General features: G+C 41.4%; 1 protein-coding gene across 10 annotated transcripts in view; it reads left to right on the top strand.

Moving 5' to 3' along the window:
• Window positions 1-24,280, top strand: part of CEP162 (centrosomal protein 162) — a 179,415-nt gene that overhangs the window by 7,763 nt on the left and 147,372 nt on the right. For 5 of the 10 annotated variants that reach the window (XM_056566001.1, XM_056566004.1, XM_056565998.1 and 2 more), the window contains exons 3-8: window positions 4,360-4,495; window positions 8,656-8,769; window positions 12,339-12,488; window positions 15,782-15,968; window positions 22,387-22,448; window positions 22,639-22,698. In XM_056566001.1, coding sequence (XP_056421976.1) covers window positions 4,360-4,495; window positions 8,656-8,769; window positions 12,339-12,488; window positions 15,782-15,968; window positions 22,387-22,448; window positions 22,639-22,698 — 709 coding nt within the window. Of the gene's footprint in view, window positions 1-1,691; window positions 1,711-4,359; window positions 4,496-8,655; window positions 8,770-10,720; window positions 10,831-12,338; window positions 12,489-15,781; window positions 15,969-22,386; window positions 22,449-22,638; window positions 22,699-24,280 lie in introns of those variants that run through there. The other 5 variants (XM_056566003.1, XM_056566008.1, XM_056566002.1 and 2 more) reach the window with 5 other exon arrangements.

Below are 24,280 nucleotides of genomic sequence, written 5' to 3'. Positions count from 1 at the left end.
GGCCGATACAGGGCTAAAGCTATGAAAAATTCACCTGCCCGGCGCCCCGGAACAACATGTTCCGGGCGTCGAGCGATAGGATTTCCACATCCCTGAAATATAAGAGTTATGGATTTTAGAAGGCGAGGAGGAAAAAACGAAAACGCTAAAATAAAATTGGCCTGGTCCTTAAGGTTAAAATGGGCTTGATCCTTAAGGGGTTAACCATAAATCTACTGTAAGATTATGTGTATGGCTGCCTTAACGTTCAAACATAGAATTTTGTTCAGTATTTTTATTCAAAACCAGGAATGGGTCCAAAAAGCAGAAAAAGCTGCAAATCTTTCCATTATAGTTTTTTTTTTTCTTTTTTTTAAATGTCAGTTCCACTTTTGGTTTCAGCTAAAATTACAGACTAAAATACTATGGTGCAGGTTTATCAAAACCTGTCCAGAGAAAAAGTTGCTGAATTACTCTTAGCAACCAATCAGATTGCTTCTTTCATTTTTGAAAAGGCCTCTGAAAAATTAAAGAAGCCATCTGATTGGTTTCTATTGGCAACTGGGCAACTTTTCCTCTGGACAGGTTTCGATACATCTCTCCCTGTGTGCAAATCCAACATAAGGGTTATATAGGATTCCATGTGCTCCATGAGTCTGTGCACAAGGTTTTGCTGGGTGCATTGACCCTATGGGTACAATCACACAGTGTCATTTTACATGGATGTCAGCACTTCGATAGGTATTGGTGTAATACTTTATACAGTGTGGATTTGTTTTACAGTATATTTAAAACTTGTGGGGAAAAATGCACATGTGGGAAAAATAACTAAGTGACCTATCATTAAAGCGGTTAGCCAGGAAAAAACTTGTTATATATATATATATATATATATATATATATATATATATATATATATATTAATAAATAAAATCTCAGCTGGCTCCAGAAAGTTAAACAGATTTGTAAATGACTTCTATTAAAAAATCTTAATCCTTTCAGTACGTATGAGCTGCTGACGTTGAGTTGTTCTTTTCTGTCTAAGTGCTCTCTGATGACACCTGTCTCAGGAAATGTCCAGAGTAGAAGCAAATCCCCATAGCAAGCCTATTCTTCTCTGTGCAGTTCCTGAGACAGACAGAGGTGTCAGCAGAGAGCACTGTTGTCAGACAGAAAATAACTCAACTTCAGCAGCTGATAATTATTAGAAGGATTAAGATTTTTTTAATGGAAGTAATTTACAAATCTAGAAATCAAATTTATAGCTTTTACCTCAAGCACCTCACCATCTAAGGTGCATTATGATATGTGTGGATTAATAAATAAAAAACAGCATCACTAGTACAAAAATTTTTATTGTATAGAATTCAATAAAATATAATATATTTCAGTAAAATATAATAAAATATACTACACATGTACAGGCACTAGTACATACCCCACTGGGCCCTAGTGGGGTAATAATACTGGATGGATGACTAAAATATATAGTAAGCGTGTAAAGTCCGATAATCCGGCACCTTGTTTGTTAGTCCCGTTACGGAGCAGATGGTTAAAATGCACTTGATAAATATTGAAGAATCAGACTCCAGATAGTCAATAGATTAGATGGTAAAGATAATGGAGGAACATTAATAGTTTTATTTCTCACCGCCTGTAGCCGCCTGGTTCTCACTGGCATGGACCTATGGAATGCGACTATAGAAAGCTCTCCCGTGTAGCCGCAAGATGGTAAGTGGCAATCTCACGCTAGATTAGCAACCCCGATGGCAGTGGGGTGCGACGCGATGGTCAAAACCGTTCCTGGCAGCCGCTCTTCCGTGGATAGTTAGATGGTGACAATGCCGACACTCTGGCAGGAGTGTCAGCACACACGGGAGCGGCGTCCCACATAGGGGAACTGGAGGTGAGATGCCGACAAACAAAGCGGGAGGCTGGAGCTTCAATCGACTCCTCAGGTGAAGCGGGAGGCTGGAGCTTCAATCGACTCCTCAGGTGAAGCGGGAGGCTGGAGCTTCAATCGACTCCTCAGGTGAAGCGGGAGGCTGGAGCTTGGATCGACTCCTCAGGTGAAGCGGGAGGCTGGAGACTAGGTTAACTCCTCTGGTGCCGGGGTTAGGTGCAGACACTGGTTATTGGATGCGTACCAGTAGATGGTGTGAATAGTGCCAAGTCCTAGACACGTTTCAGGGTACTGGGAACTGTAGTCCTCCGACCCCTTCTTCAGTAGGTAAATGTGCATAAAAAACCTAGAAAGTGATGCTGTTTATATCTTGAGACTACACCTGTCGTGCATCATTGTTCCTAAAGAAAACAAGGTATTCGTATCATAGGATTGGGAGTAGATCATGAACAAATACATGGAGTGGAACAACTGAGAATAGGTTCAATAGATCCCCATTCACATTGAACTTATCGGAATGTTGCTAAACTTGCTACAAAGAAACATATAGTTGAGCAGTACAAAAAATATTTACAAGAATAATGTTTACTAAAACCAATATGACAGACATAATGTAAAATAAATTTCTCCCTACAGATGGTAGTGATAAACAGTTAGTTGTATCCAACTTTGTATTGTGCATATGATTAATTTAAAATAAAATATACAATGAAATGTAAAATATATAAATAAGAAATAAAGATATTTATTTAACTTTCTGGAGCCAATTGATATATAAAATAAATTTTTTTCCTAGAATACCCCTTTAAGTGATTCATTTGTGTGCAAGTCACATCAGGTTTTCAGGACATGGTTTAACCCCAATGTAAGGGCTAATCTCCATCCTAAAGCATAGCAAAATCCACATCAGAAATCTTTGATAATGCCCTCCCATTTAGAAACTCAATCATTATTTGTATGCAGACTTTTTGTGGTACTGCAAGCTGAGTGCTTGTTTTCTTTCACTTGCATGCTGTGTATGTCAGGGCTTGACAAAGTTAGGAGCCAGGATGACACACATCATGCAGCCTTTGCCTCCGTTGCCATGCTGATCCCCCCCCCCCCATTCTGCCTTTGGTCAGCTTTCTACTGTTACAAAGCAGCGGATGTCACGTGACTGCCGCAGCCAATTAGCAACCTTGACTGTCACAATGACATCAATCTCTGCTGTGGCACAATGATCCCATCTTCACTATGCTAGAATGACATCACATTTCCATGATGTCAGAATCCCACTCAGAATCAAATAAAGGGGATCCCTCTATAGCTTAACTGTACTAAAAGCGAAAAGTTCTTCCCAGTGATTGGAAGACACAGTCCTGTGAAGCAGCTCTCACCAACTTGTCTGTGGCCCCTGTATACCAGGTGGGGCCCCACCAATGTCAGGTGATTACTAGAGGGAGAGTTCCTCTTTGAAAGGGGTTTACTGGGAGAAGGGGATTCCCCTGGAAGATCTGAAGGGTTTTCCTTAGTTCTGGGGGGTGTGTGTGTCTGGAGAAAAACCTCTTACCTCTGTTTATTTACACTTGGTCTCATAATACAATGGAAGAGCCCCAGGTACAAGGGCACGGAGCAGACTGCCGAGACCAGGGTACAGGTACCTCTCTTTCCCCTCCAGCTGAGAAGAGTCCCAAGAGAGCGCAATTTGGGGGCCGTTAGTGAGTAGCAGCTATAAGGATGGGTAAAGCATTCTATGATGCCAGGGGCTTCTCCAGCACTTCCCAAGACAGGGCAGACTCTCATCAGTGGAGCAAGAAGAGAAACAAGGGCCAGCCGTCCAGGGTGATGTTATTGAGGAAGAAGAGTTGCTTCCTTCTTCTTAGTACACAACCAACTATTTAATCACACATAAGAAATACATAATATGAACATCAAATGAACATTTTATTGAAATATATTGTAATAAAACATGCATAAAAAGAAAAGAGTTTCATCAAGGTAACGATAGGTATACAAAAGATATATGAGGAATGATCAGTAGGTAGGTGGGCAAAGCTGTATAGAATCACAACCCGAGAAGGGAGAAAAAAGACCCGTATGAGCAGCAAGTAAACATAGAACAAAATACAGACCACTCCGCAGAACCCCTGACATGTGTTTTGCTGACCGCTTTATCCAAGGTAGATAAGTACGGAGTGTGACCACAGATGACGCTAATTGGCTGCGGTGGTCATCTGATATCAGTCCACTGATTATCTAGCATGGGAACGGAGGCGGAGGTCAGTGTAAAAAAAAAAAATATATATATATATATAACTATTATTTTTTTTTTTTTAAGTTGGACAACCCCTATTAGCAAGGGCTGACAAAATCTTAGGCGCCCCTACAAAATTTTCAGTTGCAGTGGTGACCTGGCGCCTGGGATCTGTTAGGCTGTGGTGTATATATTGCATGTTTAAAATTTATGTTCAGGTTTTTAATGTTTGTATTTTTCTTAGTCTCTTTCAGATGACTCATTTGACAGTAACAAAAAATCAGTTGTTCTTGAGAATCCCGGAAAGCATAAAGTAAAAAAAACAAAAAAGAAAGATGCTTCTCCATGGTGGATCACTGAAGATGACTCTGACGATGGAGGTATGTTAAAAGAAGCTTGTCTACAGATGGGGCCCAGCACAGAATAGAGGAGGGCAGGGCTTAGCATCCATAATGTGCTGGGGAAGAAGAAAAGCTGAGAACTGTGTACTTGGGAGCTTAGCCTGTCTAACTGCTAAAGATGATCCACAAAAGTAAATCAATGCTTCCCTCTGTTCTATGACTACCCTTATTAAGTTAAGGACAATTATCCCTTGTGTAAGTACCTGTGTACATCTACAGTGTTGTAAAGTGATCTACCCTGCCGCTGCTGCTGTTTTCGTGCATTTCTGCTCATATTGCACCTTGCAAACCTGGTGCATCAATAACCCCTTCTCCTCTCCACATATATTGTACTGTACTGTGTAAATCATCCCCCAGCACTGCCAGCCTATTTAGTGCATTTTCACCAGCACTCTAATGGCTAGTTGTAAGGACTGAATGCTTTGCTTTGATAGGCTGGGCAACTAAGGGAGAAAGTCTTGCTCATGAACAACTAGCAAAAAGCCCAGCTCTGGTCCCGCCCCCTGAAATGGAAAGAACGAGAAATGGCTGTGCACAATGGATGGGGCTCTCAGGAGCTCAATACTAGCAAAAAAGCACTAAGATCCTTGTGACCACCCTGAAGGCTTAATCTAATAAGACCGTGCAGGTTTAAAGGAAATCTGACAGCAGGATCACTTTCACTTATCTAAATTACACAGTTTAATAGTGCAAGGGGGTTCTGATTTAAATCCCTGTTTACCTTATTAAAATCAGTCCAGCCATTCCACAGTAATCCTTAGTTTTGCTAATATGCATATTTTGTTATATGCAATGGAGGCGGTCTGCTGCTTTGCTAGCAATTCTTTCTCTATCACCTGTATTCCAAGATCCCCTCCCCCATCCTGAATATCCTTCTGGCTTCACTCACATCTGCAGGTCACGAGAGTTATTTTCTTGTGACTTCAGGATGTAAAATGTGTTCTGCATACCGAGAAGAGCAGTCATGTGGGCAATGACTCGTGCAGCTTGCAGATGTGAGAGTGAAGCCAGATGAATATTCAAGTTAAAGGAGGGGATCTCGGGACACAGGAGGCGGAGATAAGAATGCTAACAAAGCAGCAGACCGCCTCCATTGCGCATATAATAAAATTAGCATATTAGCAAATACTGCGGAATGGTTAACTTTAATCAGATAAACAGAATTTAATTTAGGATCACCTACACTATTAACCTGTGGATTAAGGTTAAGGCAGGTGATCATGCTGTCAGCTTCTCTTTAAAAATCTTTTGAAATGACAGGTATGCTTTAAATTTATACTAACCTTACGTTACCTTTACAACAAACTTTGCATAAATTAGTTCTACAAGGGAGTACAAACACATTAATCTTTTCCTCCCTTATACCTCAGAAACTACTAGAAAAAAATAAAAAATAAGATTCTCTGTTTAGAGGAGAAGGAGCATCAGCTCACTGAATGATCAGGCTAAATTCTGTCTATGAAAGTCTTTGTAAAGGGGAGGGGATGGAGGAAGTAGGATGGGTTCACAACATGTTTTAGGAAATACGGGACCGCATATGGCTGGGGGGAGCTAAAACCGTGCGCTCCCGTATGTGGCTGGTATGTAATGTATTTCACCGTTTTAGGCGCGGTGGGAAAACCGCATACGGGGCAAAAATTAGCCAACCGGAGTCACCGTTTCACTCCAGTTGGATCATTGAAATACATTTACATACGGGCCGTATACGGCAGGGATACGGGAGCACCCGGTTTTAGCTCCCCCCAGCCGTATGCGGTCCCGTATTGCATAAAATGTGATGTGAACCCAGCCTTAGCTGCAGAGTGTGAGGCAGAGCGAGACACACTGATGCTGCAGCAGCTTGTAGTAAATTTTCTTTATTTCCTAAGTGCTTGATACACTGCTCAATACTGCTCTAAAATCTCCTTGATGCTACAGCCTATCCTAAAACGTTTGAAAAGTTAGTGACCATTTAAAGTGCCACTAAAGTGTCCCCTAGACACATGTCAAAATTTTTCATTGGTTGAGGTCTGGGTGTTCAGAGAAAGCCAGGAGAAGCCCTTGGTTAAGCGCTTCTCTCCTCATCTTACTGCTCGCTCCATAAGATACGCTCTATAGATTTATTATGAAGTCAGTGGGGGAGATTTTCAAAACCTATGTAGAGGAAAAGTGGAGCAGTTGGCCATCAATCAGATCGCTTATTTAATTTTTAAAATGGTCCCTCAAAAATAAAACAAGCAATATGTTTGGTTGCTATGGGCAACTGAAACATTTCCTCTGCACAGACTCTCATAAATCTCCTCCCATGTCCTGCAGTAAGACGGGGAGAGAATGGATTGCTAAGTGCTGCTCCTGGCTTGTTCTAGCAAAGTGTGCAGGCCTGAACATCCAAACCCCAACCAATAAATCTATGGCAGCTTCTCCCTGCTCTGCAAGACTTAGTTGCCAACTTCCGCCTCTGTTGCACAAAGCCGGCGAGTAACATATTAGCAAGCCAGCTAGTAACTGATCTATCTACGGAACTGGACCACGGATCAGAGTAAGTTATACCTCATTTTAATCTTTGTTTATTGGGTTAAGTGCGGGTGAACCAGCTGTCCGTTTTACTTTAAAAAGTTTAGCCCTTGTATTAGTTCCACAAAAATTCACATAAAAGGACATCTCACCCCTGCACTAAGGATGGTAAAAATATTTGTTGTAAAATATTTACCATTATATCTGTTGGCTACATAGTTGCATGGTTTCTAAGGTTTATATAAGACCGGAGGCCATCAAGTTCAACCTAAAACCCTACTGTGTTGATCTAGAGGAAGGTTAACCCCCTTCATCTGTAGCCAATGTTTTAACTTGCATGTAGTGAATTTGATACAGTGGGTTTAGCTGTGTGAAATTCACTGCTAACTTGCTAAACTCACTGCTAAATTCACTGCTAACTTGCAGTAAACAAGTGGGCTCGGTCCACGGGATGTAAGGAGGTAAGTGGTGATGCATCTTCCCAGTTACCCTGTGTGGCATGCACTGGAGTAATAATGGAGCGTAACGCTAACCATTTTGCAGGCTAACACTAGGGCTATGTTTACAGAATGGAATTTCCGTGTGGAATTCTGTACAGAGATTCCGCAGCAGCAGAGTCCCATTGATTTCAGTTGGATTCTGCTGTACTTTTCACATAGTAGAATTTTTCGCACCGGAAACATCTGGCACGGAAATTTAAATTCCGGTGTCCGCAGAAAGAATGGACATGTGACTCTGTGCAGAAATGCATTGCCATCTATGAGATGCCGCATTTCCGGCGCTCCGCTGTCAGGGCAATGTCCGCACAGAGATTTTCCGTGTGTACATTATCCCGTGTAAACATAGCCTAAGCCTCAGCTGGTAATAATTGTCTTCTGTTAGACAGCTCCATGTTACTGAATAAGCATGTTAGTAAATGAAGGGCACCTTTCCTGGTGTGCCAGTGTCTGCGCCAGCTAGTGCAGGTGGGATCTGAACTTGACAACAGTAACCTGCGGTTTGTAACTGCATACGCAAGCCGATAGCATAGCAGGAAAGAGAATGTAAAAAAAAAGGGCTGTATGGCTGTGTTCCAACATTGCGTATTTAACCTGTTTTCTGAAAAATGCATGTTAAAAACAAATGCAATTTAAGAACACAACCTTAGCACTTAGCCCTCTCTGATCCGGCTATGTCCTGAACAGTATCTTCCTCCGCTCGGCAGCTTCTAGTGGCCATCAGGTGATCCCTAGATGCTCGAGTACAGACAAAGGTGCCATCCAGGACACAGCAAGGAGGGGGGAGGGGTAAGTGTTAAGTCCCTGTAGAGCAGTAGAACACCCATCATTCTGGCAGGTGTTCTACTCCTCTACAGTCAGCTGCAATCTGTATAGATGCATCACCACTTAACCCCTTACACTCTGGGCGTACCCGTCCCATGGAGTGTAGAACCAGCATGTTTTGGAGTGAGTTTAGTAGTGTATTTGTTACCATTGAATGGGTAGCAGGTCTGCTGCAGATTTCACACCGCTACATCCACTGCATGAGTTACTGTATGTGAACATATCCTCAGGTTCAACTTCATTCTTACTTCTTTTCTGTCGGCTCGTTCTGTTTCTTATCTTTCCTTGTTTCTTTGTCTGTTCTATATATTTTTTTTCTTTAAGCAAATCAACCAAGGTCATATTTAAAACAGAAGAAGCAAAAAAGCAGGTTGACAACTGATGCAGATGATTCTGGATTTAATGATAGAAACAAATCTGTGCCAAGCTTCCGTTCTGGTACTTTTATTTAGTAATAGCTTATAATGGTAAATGCACACTAGACAGATTTGCTGTAGACTTTCTGTGCAAAAATCAGCAAAATAATCCGCAAAGTACCAGTAAAGTAGATTTGACCTTTGAAATCTCACCTACACACAGTAAAAAAAAAAAAATGTTCCTGACTGAAATTTTGACTGTGGTGCAGATTTTAAAACCTGCAGCCTGTCAATATCTGCAGTAAATCCGCAGCAACAACCTAATGGATTTTCGTGTATTTTTTTCCAGCATATAATGTCTAGTGTGTATTTACTGTAATAGTGACATATTAACTGTGTATTGTAATCACTAGCAGATTTATAAAAACTGTCTTTGTTGCGACAAGAGAAAGCACAGCATTTATTTTTCAAGAGCACTTTTAGTGTGTATTCACACACAGGATTTGAAGTTGTAAAATCTTCAATTGCGTATCCACAATTGCAGATTTCATATGGTAATCCTTATGTATTTTTGATTGCTTTGTAAAGTCTGCAACTGAGGTTTTTACACCTGTAGCTCTGCATCTTTAAATCCACAGCGGGTCAGTTGTGTGTGAATACACCCTTTAGAAATTTAAAGCTGCTCAATTTTGGTTGCTATAGGTAACATAGACAGTGTTTTTTTTTTTTTTTTTTTAGCCTATGTCATAAATCTAGCCTAGTGTTTCTGAATGTTCTACTTTTCAATTCTGGGTGCTGAGACATGTTAACACTTTGTTAACACTGAACAAAAAGATGTAAGCCCTATTGAGCTTTCTTTTGTTTCTCCTTGAAGAGTCAGGGTATGTTCACACGGCGGAATGTCAATGTGGAGTAGCAATGGGATTCTGCTGCACTGTTCACACAGTGGAATTTCCACAGCAGAGGTTTCTGCCACAGAAATCCTAATTCTGGCTTTTGCAAAAAGAATAGACATGTCTATTATTTCTTTGGATTTCGGTCAGAAATGCGTTAGTCTATGAGATGGCGCATTTCCGAGCTGTCTTAGCACCCAATCAATCAAATATGCGGAAGGTCCATCCTTGTTTTCCGGGCGGCATTCCGCAAATTTTACGGTGTGGGAACATGGCCTCGGGAGCAATGTACTTTGAATAAGCCTAGAAACTGCTCTTCACAGTTGTGTATGAAAAGCCAAAGCGGTACAATGCTCCGTTTAGTACTCCTTCCTCTAGGCACCATGATGGACATTTATCAAGGGGTTTAGTCAGGTTTTCTTTACTATAATTGTTGCAAAATTGTTGCAACTGCGACTACGTGTGTTTTCGTGCGACAATTTGCACGAAGAACAAGAAAAGCAAGAAAATTCTAACTTGCTTACGTAGTAAATTTTCCAAACTTGATTTGCTTTAGTCGCGTATTTATCAACTGCGACAGTCGCAACAAGGTTAAAAATTGACTAAATTTACTCCAGCTCAAACATGGAGCAGAAAAAGCTACTACCAAAGTAAAAAAGGAAAAATTGCTTACGTGAAAGAAAATTATCAACAGGCTGAAAGCAGTTGATAAATAAGTCACACATAAGCAAAAAAAAAAAGTAAGGAAAAAATTACTAAAAAAAAGAATACATAAGCAAACATTGATAAATGTCTCTCCATATTCCCACTAATGAAAACCTCAGACATATTGCTAAACATGTAAACAGGTTTTGATAAATACTCCACAGTTCCATGAACAAGGAGAGCTGTGGTCCTGTTCTGGAGATTGCAGGGGTCTCAGTAGTTAGGCCCCTCATGATCACACACATCCTGCAGATAGGGGAAAAGTCTTAAGGTTTTTCTTTCTTTATTTTACTTTTTTCTTTTTTTCTATTAATAACTTGCTTTATATATTATCCCATAATCCTTCCTGGCCTTTATTTTCCCTTATCCTATTCTCTTATTTCCACTTCTTAACCATGTAGTAGAACAGAGCCCCTTCAGTTTATCTCTTAACAGGAACCTGGATAAATGTATAAAATTGGAACAGTATTACAAGTCAAAGCAGAAATGTTGTTTTGCTGAGCAAGATGACTCTCTTTCTTCTGACAGCCCAGAAAGCCCTGATGGTAAAATATCAGTTTATGTTTGCTCTCAAGGTTTTTTTTTTTTTTTTTTCAATTGTGGTGTTAAAGTAGCTCTGTAAAATCCATTACAATGTAGCGTATTAATTGTTTGTTTTCCTGCTTGGAAAATTTCTGTCTGAAAAGTTTGACAGTTAAAATTTGCTTTTCAAATGCTAAATAGCTATGTATTCATTAACTTATTTGGAGAAACAGAGCAGAAGCTTCATTCACTCTAAATTTTCTCATAGAGTGTACAGCAATAACATCCTCCAACCGACAGAAAACACAATTTACACAGAGAGCCTCTAACCACCTATGGTAGATTTCAAGACCGAGAAGGAAAAAAGTCGGCACTGCTGTAAACCGAAGTGTGATACTATCATATGCCAACAGACAATGCTATGTCTGAAATAGAGCAATCTCAATGGAGGATGAGAACGGGGGTGCGCTACCTTGAGACAAAGCAGCAATGTAAAGTTCCACACAAAGAGATAGGTAGAATCGCACTCACCCGGATCAGATGCCTCTTCTAAGAGATCCTCATGGACGCGGGTCGCTGAGACCGGATCCTGGTCTGGGAGAGCAGCGGCGTGTGGGAGAGTTTTCAGATGCTGGCCACGGACCGTATCACACCTTCCGGTGCTTCGTCAGGCCGCTCCAAGGAGAGCAGCGGCGTGTGGGAGAGTTTTCAGGTGCTGGCCACGGACCGTATCACACCTTCCGGTGCTTCGTCAGGCCGCTCCAAGGAGCGGCCTGACGAAGCACCGGAAGGTGTGATACGGTCCGTGGCCAGCATCTGAAAACTCTCCCACACGCCGCTGCTCTCCCAGACCAGGATCCGGTCTCAGCGACCCGCGTCCATGAGGATCTCTTAGAAGAGGCATCTGATCCGGGTGAGTGCGATTCTACCTATCTCTTTGTGTGGAACTTTACACCTATGGTAGATGCTTAGGTCACTTTTGACTGCTGAATCTAGTTAGATAACTCTGGCTGGCAGTGCTCCTGTGCCCCCAATATTGCCTTGACGTACATGAAAGACATTTTAGTGGAAATTCCTTTCATTGATAATATACATCAAATTGTCTGCAAAAGGTTAAAGGTAGTGTCATTTTGGTCCTCTCCATAGTGTACTTTAAATAAATTAAATGTAGATAGAAATAAAAAAGTGAAGTATTCTTTACAACACGTAAAGTATAATGCTTTAATGCTTGTTTTGTTCTGTGGCTTATTCTTCAATGTATAAATGTTTGTTTTTTTCTATAGCTGGTGTTATGTAAGAGAAATGAATACTCTGTGACAATGATGTCTTTATTTAATGTACAAATATTTAAAACCAGCACAAAACATTACTGTTACTTGCATACAAATAATGATGCCTTGATGGACAATATTCCAGTTGAAGCACACCTAGAAGTCAAATCTTTGCATAGCTATTTCAGGACATCAATCTATAATAAAGCATAGTATACTAGTAAGACAAACCAAGGTAAAATATATGTATTATACTTTAGAATTGGCAAGGACAAGCCGCAGCTTTTTAAAATCTCAAAGTACATCACAGCCTATTGAGGAAGTAGAAGAAGAAGAGCATGTTGAAGAAATGCAGAAATCTATTGATCCCCTGATTACATCAATAGAAAAGGACAGCTTGGAGATTGATGGTGAGTATCCAGGAGCTTCCACTGCACATTTGTAAGGTACAATTTCACAATCGGGATGTTTTGGGCCTTTGTGGACATTGGGCCTGTTTTCTTCATTTGGGCCTTAAAAAAAAAAAATTGTTCCCTTTTTTTTGTGAGACACAAAATCACAGCAGATATTTAACTTTTTAGCTCTTTCTTAAAGGGAATCTGTCATTTGTATTTGCTGCTAAGATCTGAAAACCATGGTTGATAACTGTTAGGGTACGAAAGCATACTGTACCACTCCTAGAGCTGATTGTAGTTGCCAAACGTATAAAATCTACTTTTTATTTTATAGTAAAGTGTCATCAAGGTAGTACCTAGCTTCTTAAGTGCCACAGGCTGGCATACCTCCTTGCTTGCTCTCACCTCCAGTACCTTCTTGATTGAATTACAGAACCTTGTTTGTCAGCCAAAGACGGGGTGGGAGGTAAGTGTGTGACAGGCTCTGGCACTTGAGCAACTCTGCACTGCCTTTTTTTTTTTATTTTTTGGCAATTTTATCCGTTTGGCATACACCCTAATCTGATGGTGTCTGCAGCTCTTAGCAGACAAAAAGGCTGACTGATTTGAGAAACAATTGTCAGAATTCATTAAAAAAAAAAATATATATATATATACCATATATATATATAAAAACTTAGGCTGCTTTCACACTATAGAATTATCCGTTTTAAAGATCTGTTATAATGATACGTTAACAAAGCCATTAAAAACGGCCGTTAAACGGCTGTTACAAAATCCCATTATAGTCTATGGGATTTTTACATTATCCGTTTTAACCTGTCATAGCCCGTTATTAATAATGGACATTATTTTGTGACAAGAGAAGGTAACGGAAGAAATAGGGCATGCACTATTTCTTCCGTTCTTTTTCCTGTCACAAAATAATGTCCGTTTTTAATGGTTTTGTTAACAGATCATTATAACGGATCTTAAAAGGGGTACTCCGCCCCTGGCATCTTATCCCCTATCCAAAGGATAGGGCATAAGATGTTAGATCGCCGTGGTCCCGCTGCAGGAGACCCCGGGGATCGCCGCTGCGACACCCCGCCATCATTACTGCACGGAGCGAGTTCGCTCTGTGTGTAATGAGGAGCGATACAGGGGCCGGAGCAGCGTGACGTCATGGCCCCGCCCCTCATGACATCACGGCCCGTCCCCTTAATGCAAGTCTATGGCAGGGGGCGTGACGGCCACCACGCCCCCTCCCATAGACTTGTATTGACGGGGGGGGGCCGTGACGTCACGAGGGGCGGAACCGTGATGTAACTATGCTCCGGCCCCTGTATTGCCCATCATTACGTGCATAGCGATCTCTCTCTGCGCAGTAATGATAGTGGGGTGCTGCAGCAGCGATCCCCGGGGTCCCCAGCAGGGGGACCACGGCGATCTAACATCTTATGCCCTATCCTTTGGATAGGGGTTAAGATGTCTAGGGGCGGAGTACCCCTTTAAAAGTGATGAATTTATAGTCTAAAAGGAGCCTTAAAAAAAATTTACTTTTCCAAAGTGTTTTAATGTTATGTTTTACAGCTATATATTCAATAAATAATATTTAGCCTAAAGGTTAGGGTAATTTTACTGCATATTTTCTGCAGCTGATTTTGTTAACCATACACTTCAGTGGGTAGGAAAATAAACTTTTATTTATTTAGCTTTATTTATTTTTCATTTCTTACTGCCACTTTATACAGATCACTGATAACAGTGATCTACTGGTAACAACCCATTAGATTATAGACGGATAGAAAGAGACGGATAGAAAGAGAATTTTGGACACTTTTTTTTATTTATTTATTTATTTTTTTAAACCAGATAACTTTCTGTAATATATGCAATTATTATTTTGGAAATTGCTTTAGTGTGTAGGGAGCATTTGATGGATGTTTATATTTTAAGTCCTGCAAATACCTATTTGTAGAAACATTGCCTTGAGGGTTCCATTCTTTTTCTTAATCCCTGTATGTTTTAATCTTATTGAAATAACACAGCATTGGGTAAGATATAATTGGCACCCTCAGATCAATTTGATATATATATATATATCCCTTGGTGAGACAGCAAATTACAATCGAATAACTATAAGAAACACACCAATTAGGTATGATAATATAAAATCAATAAATTTTACTCTTACCAAAACAAATAATGCTAGGTGAATAAACAATAAATTCCAGTATTACAATAAAGTGCCACATATAAGGGAAGGGATTAGGGTAACAGGTGATAACCTACGCTAGGAACCCTACCTATCTAGGCAGGAAACTCATAAAACTAAGTGTGGATAGGGGTAGGAGAAAACACCTCAATAATGGCTATTGGTAAGTGATTAGTAGGCCTCTCTTGCCAATGTGTTTCACCCATTCATATTAGTTGCTCATCAGGGATGAGAGGAAATCTCAACCACTGGTAATCAGATAACACTGATCAAGATATGTCAGATAGAATTATATAAAGTATTACATCATATTAATGGCACATAAGATAAACATAATAGATATAATGATGAAATGAATGATAACTGAAGCTTAGCGTCAAGTAGAGTCAATATGTATTTTATGTCATAGCACGTCCGTCACAAGATATTATAAAGAATCTTAATAGTCACTGGTCAATTTTTTGAATGCACATATAGGGGATAATTGCATAACATGAAAGTCTCGCATAACAACCAGATACAAAAATACATAGATGGTATCATTTGAGGAATGTTTCACATGTGATGTTTTTCACAGGAGCACCTTAGCAGTCCTATGATTTATGAAAAAAGTGAGTGGCCCCTATTTCGCGATCATTCACAAGTCTGGTTTGCAGATTAAGACCCTCAAAAGAAGAACAAATGCATAGACCAGTCCAAAAGTTAATAATTGGGAAGAGATAACCACAAAAGATGACGTGCTGCCACAATCCTGATAGAGAATAATTAGGGCACCGGCAGTAGATGCATAGTTGTGGACAAAACATAAATGTCCAAATGTGAATTGGAAACGACATCCTGCAAATCATGGAAACTTCAGAGATAGCTGCCGGTGCATCTGAGAACGCCGCTAGGCGTCCTTGGATGCATCGGCAGCTACCTTTTGAAGTTTCTGTGATTAAACAATTTTAATGAAAAAAAAAACAACAACATATCAAAAAAAAAGTTTGGTGACAGTGCCCATTTAAAGGGGTTAAATAACAGAACAATAAAACAAGAGAGGTAAATGCAAGTGAGAAAAGAACCTTAGTATTATAACTCTAAAATATTTAAACTTCATTATGTGCTTTAGATTCCGTTTTGGCTTCTGGACCAAATCAAACTTTTCCTGGGGTTGGACTTGATACTTTGGAAGAACAAGAAGAGAAGGAAAGGTTTTTTGCTAGACTAGAAAAAGGTGCTTCCTCTACAATTGACTATTCTAAGTTAATAAAGGAACTGGATTCTACAGATTCAACACAACTTACAACTTATATGCGGTAAGGTTTTTAAAACAATTATAATTCTAGTCTAAAGTCACTTTTTAAACAGTCTAAAAGGATCAGAAGTATAATTTTCATATTTAGGCAGTCTTCTCTGTTTATGCATCATATCTGATACAGCTTTTTTTTTAACTGCTGGTATTGCTAACTAGGCAAAAGATAATCTCCCCTTTCTGTGTAATACACAAACTGTATTCTTTTTGTATAGCTCAGTCTCTCTCTGTCTAGTATACTATTCTTGAAGATAGTCTAATTTAAACAGAGGAGAGAGAAACCCTGTACGTTTTACCTAAAGTGCACTACATAAAAACGAAACCCCTCAAAAGTTGCAAAATTGCGGTCTTCTGAGGGGCGTGGCCTGGCTGCCGGGGCAAATGGATGCACGCCGAGTGAGCTCCGTCTCTCTGCCTGCTATAGCGACCTGTTTACAGCGACTGACCGCTCTTAAACTGCTGACTCCGGTCCCGAAACACTCCCTGACATGCCTGCCAGGAGAAAGAAGACGCTCGGGTGCGGATCGCTGGCCAAATTCAGCTTCTCCCCAAGAGGTGCGCTCCCTCAAAATGGCGCCGGCAGGACAGCTCCTGCGGGGAAGGGGAGGGAGAAGACACACTCTCCTGATGGCCGTGTCGCCTCACAGCTCTCACCCCTCTGACGCCGCCCGAACTCCGATTCGGCCCTCTCACTTACCACCCGGCTGCAGTCCTTCGGGTCTCCTGGGACCGAGAAGCTCCAGCTCCTCTCCGGGGGCGCCTGCTTGCTCTCCCCCCGCGTCTCCTTCTCTGAGCCCTACCAGACAGAAGAAGAGGTTGCAGCACTGGAGCACAAGGAGGTAGGATCTACAGCCCCTTCCCATAACCAAACTGCCTCTGCAGACCTACTTGCCTCCATTCCTGTGTCTAACCAATCCCTCGCGGATTCTGCCATGAAAGATATGCTGCTGCTATTGAGGTCCACTTTCTTGCAAGACATGCATGCCCTTATATCTCCCCTGCAAGTTGAGCTAGGGGACCTGGGAGACAGAGTGGACCACCTTGAGACCAAATTTGGGGACTTTGCTGAGTCACACAATACCCTTATTGATTTACATAATGATATGGAAGAAAGCATATCTACTCTACAAGCTAAAGTGGCGGATTTAGAGGACCGCAGCAGCCGCAACAACACTAAATTGAGTGGTGTGCCTGAATCTGTCGCCTCGGCGGATATACCAGAATATGTCCGCTCGCTATTAAAAGCGGCACTGCCTTCCTGTACACTGCAAGAATTGACTGTGGATAGAGCCCACCGGGTCCCACGTCCGAGGCATTTGGACGACACGGATCCAAGGGATGTACTGGCCCGCGTCCATTTCTTCCAAGTTAAAGAACAACTTATGGCTCTATCCCGCCGCAATAATGGCTTGCCAGCTCCTTACCACCGTATATCTCTATATGCCGATCTGTCTGCAGCTACACTCCGATCCAGAAGATACTTAGCCACTATCACTACAGCTTTACGATCTGCAGCTATTCTGTACCGTTGGGGCTTCCCCACTCGCCTCCTCATTAAACGTGATGGCTCCATACATGTGGTGAGGTCCCTCACAGAGGGCGCAGACTTGCTAAGGTCCTGGAATATCTCCGTCCCGCCTCCTGATGAGGCAAGTACAGCTGCCAGACCGTCTAGAATCCGGAAAGAATGGAACGGTGATTCCTTTCTACACAGACTGCAGGCCTCAGTGTGTGTCTCGGCCTCTCGGCTTCAGACTGAACTTTGACCCCCATTCCAGGATGGATGGTGCCCATCCTGTTCTTTTGTTACCCTAGGGTGGCGGTTCATGTTTTTGTTTGTTTTTTGTTTGTCTTTCAGTGTCTTTCATTACGGTCCATCATGTAAGTTACCTTCTAAAGACGAGCACATGCTGGCTGGGAGATGTGCCTCGTCCTGATGTGTTATTAACCCTGCTACTTATTTTTGCATATATACATAGTTGCATAACATAATAATAACTATTGCTAGCCTTAATGCGAATGGGCTTAACGCCCCACATAAACGTTCTCATTTGTGGAAAGAGGTTCGATTACTCAAATGTGATTTGTGCCTGCAAGAAACGCATCTCCTTTCCGAGGATGCGCACTGCCTTACTCACCCAGCATTTTCACATTTTTTTCACTCCCATTACAGCTCGAAATCCAGAGGGGTCTCAATAGCCGTCAAGAACACAGTGGGCTTCACTCTCCATGAAGTGGTTACTGACCACCAGGGCAGGTATGCGATCCTAAGGTGTGTTATCAATGCCGTCCCATTGACCATCGTGGCTTTGTATGCTCCCAACACTGGGCAGTTATGTTTTTTGAAACAACTAATGTCCCTTGTTAGAAAATCCTCCTGGGGTTCTTTAGTTCAATGCGGGGACTTTAACATTGTCACTGACTCCACACTAGACACCTCTTCTGCCGCTCGTCTCCCCTCCACCTCTCTATCCTCTTTTCTGCTTGATGAAGACGTCTACGATATATGGAGAATCCGCCACCACGTGGAAAGGGATTATACCTTCCTCTCTACTGCACATAACACGCACTCACGCATAGACATGTTCCTTGTGGATAGGTCATTACTCCTCCCCTCTACAACTGCCACTATAGACTCCATCAAGTGGTCGGACCATGCTGCGATCACCTTGCAATTGAGTGACAGTGTCCTCACCCCGCGTCTACACTTGCCGGAGTAACCCTTTTCTATGGTCCCATCCCACTTACTCTGCCAACCTACATCAACACATAGTGTAATACTTTGCGCATAACACGCAAACCACTTCTGACCCAGTTCTGATCTGGAACTGCCATAAAGCGGTCATCAGGGGATATTGCATACAGTACGGGTCGAGGCTAAGGAAACAAAGAGAACAACAATTGAACAATTCTATTTCTGCCCTCCTCTTAGCGGAACACATCAACAAGACTGAACCATCACCAAGTCATGCGGCGGATGTCGCGTCTTTACGTCGTGACCTCTGCTGCCTGCTGCTGTCTTCGTACGAAAAATCACACCGGATGCTCCAAGCTATGTACTATTACTTTCTAAAGTAATAGGGCCAGGAAGCTGATGGCAAACAGGTTAAAACGCTGTCATTTAAAATCACGCATACCACATTTATTACACCCTGACACGCAGGCTAAACTTTACACCCCAGCTGACATTGCCAATGGCTTTCTAGCTTTCTACTCCAACTTGTACAACCTCCGAGACACCATTCCTTCACCTCCAGATCTTTCACAAGCCACCGCTTCTTTTCTTTCTTCCCTTAATCGTCCCACTTTAACACCTGACCAATTGTCCTCCCTGAACAGAGATATTACGATAGCAGAAACCATCCAAACGATAAAATCCCTACCATCAGACAAAGCCCCTGGCCCAGACTGCTTTGTAAACTCTTACTTTAAACCTTTTTTAAACTTTACTAGCCCCACACCTGACTGCCTTCTGCAACTCGGCCATGATCAGAGGCGAACTCCCTCAAGAAAACCATAGTAACATTGCCGAAACCGGGTAAAACCCCGGATCGCCCCCAAAATTTTATGCCTATCTCATTGTTAAACCAGGATTAAAAAATATTTGCCAAAATACTAGCAACCCGCATTTCACTAGTGCTCCCATCCTTAATATCCACTGACCAAGCAGGATTTGTGTCTGGCCGTCAGGCTTCCGACAACAGTCGATGCTTGCTTAACATAATGGCACACCTAGAGTGCTCTGGCATTCCTGCTGTGGTCATAGCTTTGGACGCCGAGAATTCCTTCGACCTCCTACGGTGGTCCTATGCCTTCTCGGTCCTTTCCTGCATGGGCTTCTCGGCCCAAATAGTCTCTGCCCTCTCCTCCTTATATGCTCACCCATCAGCCAAGGTCCTGGCTAACGGTTCCTACTCTGACACATTTCATATCACCAACGGCTCCAGACAGGGATGCCCCTGTCTTTCCATGGAGCCCCTGGCCCAGGCCATCCGCCAAAGTTCGGAAGTGTCTGGGGTATCGATCGAAGGCCGTGAACACACCATCTCGCTTTATGCAGATGATGTCATCTTATCCCTGACAAATCCCAATAAATCACTCATGGCAGTAATGGAGTTGATACACAGGTTTGGCGACTTGGCCTATTATTCCCTCAATACCTTGAAGACACAAGCGCTAGCCGTTAATCTCCCCTCCCACCATCAAAGCTCATTACAAAATACCTATCCTTTTGATTGGCGGAACACATCCCTCCAGTACCTAGGTATCCACTTATCTTTTCACCACAAAACGTTATACCAAAACAATTACCTCCCACTATTGGACTCTATTGCGTCCGAAATTCATAGACTCACTACTTCGGAATTATCATGGGTGGGCAGAGTGGCAGCTTTTAAAATGTTTTTGCTCCCCAAATTTCTGTACCTATTCCGCACCATTCCCATCTCCCTCCCACCTTCTTTCTTTTCTAAAGCGCGATCACTCCTTACCTCTTACATATGGTCGGGTCACAAACCGAGACTTTCGAGTGCCATACTAACTAAACCTAAGCTCCTGGGTGGCCTCGGCTCTCCTTACTTGAGCCACTACTACACAGCCACGATGGTCTCTATGTTGCGACATTGGAGACAAAACAGACGGATCTGCCTTGGGTGCACATAGAAAGTCATTCAGCATACCCGTACTCGCTTGCAGACCTCCTTCTCCTCCCATATTGGTCCTTCCAATCTCCGATCTTCACAAACCCACTCGTAGCAGCCTCTTTCACAACATGGACTAGATACATTACCAACTCTCCTCCTACACGCACGCTCACACTTTCAGACTTACCACTCTCGCTTCTACAAGCGTCCATACCAAACCTTGATTTATCTGCTTGGATAGCTGCTGGCATCACGCACTCCAATCAATTATATGACGGTTCACATATGCTTACTTTCCATTCACTCAAGGACACGTACTCCTTACCCAAACATGACTTCTATAAATCTGCAACTCCGACATTTACTGACTAGCTTGAAACCCACGGAGACCCCTCTGGAAAGCTCAACTCTGAAACTGCTGGGTTCACCACCCAAAGGGTTAATATTCTACTACAACAATCTACTTTTTTCAAATCGTATCCCTTGCGGATGTGGGAACGAGATTTAGACATGGTTGTCCCCCCTGAGAACTGGCAAAAAGCATTTAAGACCATCCACTCGTCCCTCCAATGTTCTACTCACCTAGAATCGTCCATAAAGACTATGCTGAGGTGGTATTATACCCCCCGACCGCCTAGGCAAGATATACCCTACAGCTTCCATGGATTGCTGGCGCGGTTGTGTCTCGAAGGGCACTCTCCCTCACACCCTATGGTTTTGTCCGGTCATTGCGCCCTATTGGTCTCACTGTAGGGCTCTTGTGCAGAAGCTGTTCGGCCGCCACGTCCCATGGTCCCCTCAATCTGTCCTTTTATTTTTAGACCTACATAACTTACCCAGTGATTCTCTAGCCTTATACTGCATTATTTGTGTCCTTGCAAAAACTACCCTAACTAGCCATTGGAAATCCAAGACGGTTCCCTCTTTAGAGCCCCTTGTTAATAAAATTAATATGACTTATGCTTTGGAAAAAATCATATAATTTGGAGTTTGTAAACACACGGCGTTACAAAAACGCTGGCTACTTTGGTCCTCCTCCACACACTGTAAAGATGTTTGACCATCCAGCATTCATAAACCCGTTCATTATCCCTCATCAGATCCACGTATTTTTAACTCATTCACCTTCGCTACAACTCTGGTTAATTAATGCATATACTACTATGCCTACGCTGGTAACTTTCGCATTCACATCCACACTCCTTTTTACCGCTACCTGCTGGATCTACGCTACCCGTAGAACAATTGATTCTGTATTTGACACTGTCTTCTCTGGTTTTGTTACTATGTTTCCCTGTTTTTGTCGTGGGTTTGACAAGGGGGGAGAATGTTACCTCCTTTGGCTCTATTGTACAACTTCGAGACTTTGTAATATTCTTGAGTAATTGACCCACCACTATGTTACTGTTTGTATTTAAACGGAAAACTTTAATAAAAACCTATTTGCAAAAAAAAATAAAAAAATTGCGGTCTTCTTTTCAATTTCCTGCTACAAATAATAATTTTGGTAAAATGAAGCGTGTCATTACAAAAATTTTTTAAAAAAAAGCCCTTTATATGGGTCTGTAGATAGAAAAGTAAAAGAGTAATTTATCTTAAAAGATGAGGGGGTTAATGGCTGATCCATTGTTGAATTTTTAAATCAGTGATGGAGTAAAGGAACAGAAGTAGAGAATGTTCTGATAGTAGCATTTGGCATATATGCTTTTCTTCCAGACCTGCCCTGATGTTTGAATAGTATGTATTTACTATTGTGTTATGTTTTCATTTATTTTATAGCAATAATAACCATGCTCAAGCAGATGAGAGTGAACATAGAGATGAAAGTAAAGATGTATCAGGTAAATAATAATTAGTATTATTCTTTTGAGTATGTGTGTGTGTTTATTTTTTATTTATTTTTTTGTACACTAACTTTTAAGATCATCAAACCTTTACAGACACTCAGAGCTATTTGTGAAACCAGTAATAACACTTTTTTTTGCTTATACTTTTTAATTCTTTATGCTTACTACGATTACTAATTTCCAGAATCAAAGAAAGTCCATTTTCAACTATTGTCCTTTTCTTGTTTCCCCCAAATATACAAAGGTAAGTCATAGACACGTTTTCCTAGTTTGTGCTTGTGGATTAAGGTGTTTTCTTACATTCCGTTTTTTTATTGCAATTATTGAAGCCAGGAATAGATTTGGAAAGAGGAGAGGTCTTAGTCTTCCCTTTTTATGTGTCCTTCATGTATCATCTGTTCCTGGTGTTATGTTTAATAATTGCAGTAAAAACATGAATATGTAAACAAACCCTTAGCATGTGTTCACACATTCAGGTTTCTAATTGCAATTACAGGGGTGTGGAAATTTAATTAAAAAAACTACTTGTCCACGGGACTAAAAATGGAGCAAAATGTACTTGTCCCTCATGACGATCCACTTGTCCGGGCCAATTTTAGCTTTTACACTCTTGTTTTTTCCTCCATGCCCTATAATAGCCATAACTACCTACTATAATGATATATATATATATATATATATATATATATATATATATATGTGTATATGTGTGTGTGTGTGTAATCGGTGAAGTGAAATTTAAAAAGTAAAAGATAAATTAGCAAATTTGGGGTTTTTCTTTTCTACGCCATTTACCTTGTGGTGGAGCTAACATGTTATTTTGATACTTTAGGCCGGCCTCATTACAGTAATACCAGATTTGTATAGTTTCCGTCATGTTTTACTAACTTTAAAAAAATTCTGAACTTCTTTGAATTTTTTTTTAATAGCCGTTTTTTGACCCCTGTAGCTCTTAAAAAAAAAAAAAAAATATTCTGCATAACAGGCTGTATGAGGGCTAATTTTTTTGTGCCATAATCTGTTTTTTGTATTGGTACCATTTTGGTATTGATATGACTTTTTAATCGCTTTTTAACTTTTTTTCTGGGATATTATAAAAATTGCAATTCTGTGGTTTGTTGTTTTTTTTTTTTTTTACATTTAAGTCATTTACCGTATGGGATACATAATGTTATATTTTAATAGTTCGTACAATTACGCACCCAGTGATGCTAAATATGTTTATTATTATTATGCTTATAATATAATATATATTACTATGTTTTTATATAGGAAAAGGGGGTGATTTTAACTTTTAACATCGAAGTGGTTAATGTGCGTCTTTTAAACTTATTAAAATACTTATTTTTTTTACACTTTATTAGACTTTTAGGAGGAATCATTAGATTCTTCATACAGATCAATAGAGTTCTATTGAACTCCATTGATCTGTGTGCTCTGGGATTCATTGATAAAGCCTAGTCCAGCCAGGCTCTATCAATGGCAGAGCCACGGACACCAGGGAAGCAGAGGTAAGCCCTCCGGCTACCTCTATAGTGGATTCCCCCCACCCCCGCGATCGCGCTGCGGGGGGTCATCCAACTCACTCGCCCACCAGGGAGCATTCACATGTACCTTTTAGGTGCTGCTGTCAGCTTTGAGAGCGGCGATCTAAAGGGTTAATAGCCAGCCGTGGCGATCGCATGCAGGCTATTAGCGGCAGTGTGGGGAGGGGCTGTCGCAAGTCTGCACAAGTCGCAAATTTCCCCCTCACAGTGGCCCCTGGCTACTGAGAACAGGCAGGGGCTGCATAGTATGGAGCAGGCAGGAGTCGTGAGCCCACTCCA

This window comes from Hyla sarda, chromosome 3, assembly GCF_029499605.1.
Source record: "Hyla sarda isolate aHylSar1 chromosome 3, aHylSar1.hap1, whole genome shotgun sequence".
Taxonomy (NCBI): Eukaryota; Metazoa; Chordata; class Amphibia; order Anura; family Hylidae; genus Hyla; species Hyla sarda.
This window is presented reverse-complemented; position numbering and strand designations above follow the sequence as displayed.